General features: G+C 41.2%; 1 protein-coding gene across 1 annotated transcript in view; it reads right to left on the bottom strand.

The window, feature by feature from the left end:
* Positions 1 to 3,167: 3,167 nt before the first annotated feature.
* The window catches only part of CACNG4 (calcium channel, voltage-dependent, gamma subunit 4), a 69,314-nt gene continuing 68,591 nt past the window's right edge, over positions 3,168 to 3,890 (bottom strand). Inside the window, exon 4 of the mRNA XM_009323775.1 lies at positions 3,168 to 3,706. Within this exon, the coding sequence (XP_009322050.1) occupies positions 3,168 to 3,706 (539 nt within the window). The remainder of the gene's footprint in view (positions 3,707 to 3,890) is intronic.

Here is a 3,890-nt window from a genome sequence, read left to right as displayed (position 1 = left end):
TTTTTGTGGGTTTTTTTTGGTTTTTTTTTCCCGGAATTTTAAAAAAAAACACTTTTTTTTTTTTTTTTTGCTTTGGTTGAACAAATTACTCCACTGCAATTTGATATAGACCGTGAGTTTTAAATCACAGCCCGCGTTCTCCCACAGGACGAAAGCTCTGGTCCCTGTTATCTCCCCGTGCCTTTGTTCCCCATCCAGACCCCATATCCCATGAGCATCCCATGGATACTTCCCCACTCCAGCTCTGTGTTTTGAAGGCGCCTGCTGGAGAAGGAGCAGATGCTCTGGCTCAGACAGAAGCAGGGCTTCTTGCTTGGAGAGCTGCTGAATCCAGCCCTGCTCTGGGGGAGGAGGCTCTGGCCAAGAGGAACATCCCGAAATGCTCGGCAAGCCTTTTTTTGCCGACGTGGTGTAAAAATACTGCACGTGCCTCTGCAGGTCTGACCTGGGCTCTCGAAAAGCCTTAGACTTTGGCTGGAATCAGATGGTTGGCGTTAAACACATTCACTGGAGAATGACGATTAGAAGAACAAAACCAAGGCGCAAAGCAAACCTCACACTGTCAACTTCCAGTTCAATGTACATGAGTTTAGCAAAACAGCCTATATCTAACTCCTGGTTTTAAAGGGAATGGTTTTATTCTTAATTACAGTAAACACGGATGAGGACTTCTTTCTAACTATTAGTTTATTAACACAGTGGGAAACAAATAGTTCTGGGAAATTGCACTTGAAAAATACATCAACTATAATTAGATGTAAATTAATTAGCACTTAGTATGACACACTAATGAGACAGAAGGTTTTTTTTTCATTGCAAACTTCTACTTCTATCATAGCTAATCAAAGTATTTTAATATTACGAAGTCTCAAAAAGTAGGAAATAATTTATTGTTTGAAAGCATAAAGATTCTTGTAAAAAAAACCTTTCATCAAGAACTTTAATAATTTTAGAACTCTTATGTTGTCCTAGCCGAAAAGTAGGTAAAAAAGTTTTCTTGTCTGCCTCTGAATTTTTTTTAAAAAGCTTGTGTAACATCTTTCTCCATAGTGTGTTGATACAGAAAGTAGCACAACATTTTCTACTTTAAATCGTTCCCATTGCTCCATTCGCTTTAGCTCTCAGAGTTCAGAGGTTTGAAAAAGGATCCCAGCAGAGTTTTAACCTGAATGGAAACTCTTAATAAGCAGGGATGAAGGCTCCAATCCATCTCCACCAAAATAACGATGTCGCTTTGCCAGGCTGAGGGCTAGGCAGAGCTTAACAGCGACTAGGGGAAGACTTTCGCTTAAAATTGAGAATTGTGTCTTGGTTCTTGCAAGGAGAGAGGCTTAAGCAGGGCTTACCTGGGGGGCAGAAGGGGTTCAACTTGCTTTTTGGCATGTTAAGGCAGCTCCTCCGGGACTTCCCTGGAGGACTTGGTTCCACTAGCTGAAAGCCTCGTATCCAAAACACCACCGAGTCACTGACGCTGTGGCCATCGCAGGATAAATTAAGACTAAAGAGTTTGGCTGAGATCTCCCACCGTCAGTGAGCCGAGCTTTCCAAATCATGATTGTTTTTCTTGTCACCACTTCTCTAGTCTTCCGGTAGCAAAGATTTTCTGGGCAAAGACGACAGGTATATTCAAAGGAAGTTACAGGAATTAGATGCTCCTCTCTCACTGCACCTAATTCATCCAAGGGGAATCGGGCACCTCATTCTCATATGGCTTGGTCGAGTGGTCGCTAAAATCAACATGAGTACTATTAAATTAAATTACCTTTGAGTCAGGCCCTCGAGCTTTGAGATTCCAAGCCTAAGTGTAAAAAATGAAAGCAGGAATTTAAAAGAAAAAAAAACATTTCAGACTTTTTTAGAAACATACAGAAGCAAAGGGTACAAATTCGTTCCCCTCTTAGGTGATGCATAGAGTTTTCTGTGGGCTCTCTGCACGTAAGTAGATTCATCATTACAGAATAAATTAAATTAGGTCGAACCATCATTTCCATCTAAAAGCAACTATACTTTGCACCATGCGGCACTTATTCATAATAAAAAGAGTTTAATAAATATCTCATAAACGGTGATTATTTTTGTTCTATTTTAAAAAATACAAAGTTGTCATCCATTCTGTTAACACTCAGTTCCCATCGCTGCAGGAAGTTTTGCTAGTCCGAACGTATTAGCTTCTCATTTTCTTATGCACATTGCTTAGATATCTTAGTTCCCAGTAGCGTTAGTGTTGCACTTGTGAAGCAGTAAGGAAAACAAGAATGCAGTCGCAGGGAACCGGCGGCTTCGCCTGCGTGGGCCACCCCGGCTCAGCTCTGCTTCTCGCTCTTGCTATAAGTAGTCTATAGGGGCTCCTGACAGACAGCACTCAGCACCTTGCCGGATCAGGCACTAGGGCTAGTCGAAATAAGAATTCAAGTTTTCTAAATGTTAGGCAAGAAATGATATTTGCAAATATGCTCAAGTCCCACCTACTTTAATCCTTCCCTTTCTAGGTGTTTGAAGATGCACCCACCCTCTTCTCCCCCACCTGCATTGCCCCAGGGGACCCCTTACGCCCAGAAATGGGAGACCCCCTTACCACCTCATCAGGGAGTCTGTAATGCTCAGTACGCGGGTGCTCTACGGTTTCAGTAGCACAGGTCAGTTTTAGAAAGTGTTGCCTTCAAAAATATTTTTTCTTTTTTCTTTTTTTTTTTTTTTTAAAGAGGCAAAGCTTATGCTATGTCAAAGAAAAGTGGCGCACTTGATGAGTAGTTCGTATTCATCCTTCCGCTTGGTTATAAATCATATTTGCAAGTTTGTATTAAGGGATCTCAATATTAGAAAAAAAAAAAAAGTCATACAATAATTTTTCTGTAATCCTTTAAAACACACTGGTGGCAAGTCCTTTGCAGTTTCTCCAAGACTTTGTACACACCACAAAAGTGCAGGAACATGAACTGCCTTCATCTCGTGACATCAAGAACTGAAAGAAACAAACTCCTAATAGCTTCAAAAAAAAGCTACGAGCGTGTAATATCTTTATGTTGGTCCAGAGGATCTCCACTTGCTACCTCAACACATGCCACAATTAAAGAGGTGAGAGGGTATTTTAACATCGCTCCTTCTCTTTCATGACAGATCCATTCTGTTTCGTTATTTCTTCAAAAAGCGCGAGGGAGGAAGGTACTTCAAACAGGTGTCGTTCTCCTGTTGACCATGTTGACATGGAGTCCTTCCTTAAATTCCTTCTGAAGGAAGTTGTGAACCTGCAGAAAACTGGCTTCTTGGTCTGCGTTGTAGCTGGCAGCCGTTGTAACCTTCAAAGGCTCTCTGTAAAGAGTGTACATGGAAATTTCGTTCATGGGGATGGTGCTTGCTATCTTCATGCCAACTGGAGAAATGTCTCTAGATGGAGAAGGCTCTGTAGATCGAGAACTGGATCTGGACCTCCGCCTCCTGTACCTATAACTTGGCATCCTGGCATAAGGAGAACTGGAAGAAGTCTTAAGGAATTCTCTCTTGGTCTTAAACCTCAGCTCTTTGTTCTTCTCAATATATATGTTCACAGCCAGAACACCTATGGTTTCGGCCACAATAAAAGACAAGGCTCCAAAATAAAAAGACCAACCATAGTTGTAATGGTTCTTTTTGTCCTCATCTCGCTTGTCACTTGGGTCACCTGCATTGCTTGATATGTAGACAATGATCCCTATGATATTACTTAGTCCTAGAGAGAGAAAAACATGAATTGGTGGTTATGTGGCTGGGAAGATAAAATTCAAGCCATGTTACTTTCTGGACCTAAATGGTTCAAAGATTATGACCAGGAAATTTTATTACATTTATTTACTCTTTCATTTATTCTTGAAAAGCGAAGAATAGATACCTCTGGGTCACATATGCTCGCATGG

The sequence above is a fragment of the Pygoscelis adeliae genome, unplaced genomic scaffold, assembly GCF_000699105.1.
Source record: "Pygoscelis adeliae isolate BGI_AS28 unplaced genomic scaffold, ASM69910v1 Scaffold75, whole genome shotgun sequence".
NCBI lineage: Eukaryota > Metazoa > Chordata > Aves > Sphenisciformes > Spheniscidae > Pygoscelis > Pygoscelis adeliae.
Note: the sequence above shows the minus strand (reverse complement) of the source record. Positions and strands in the feature narration are given on the sequence as shown.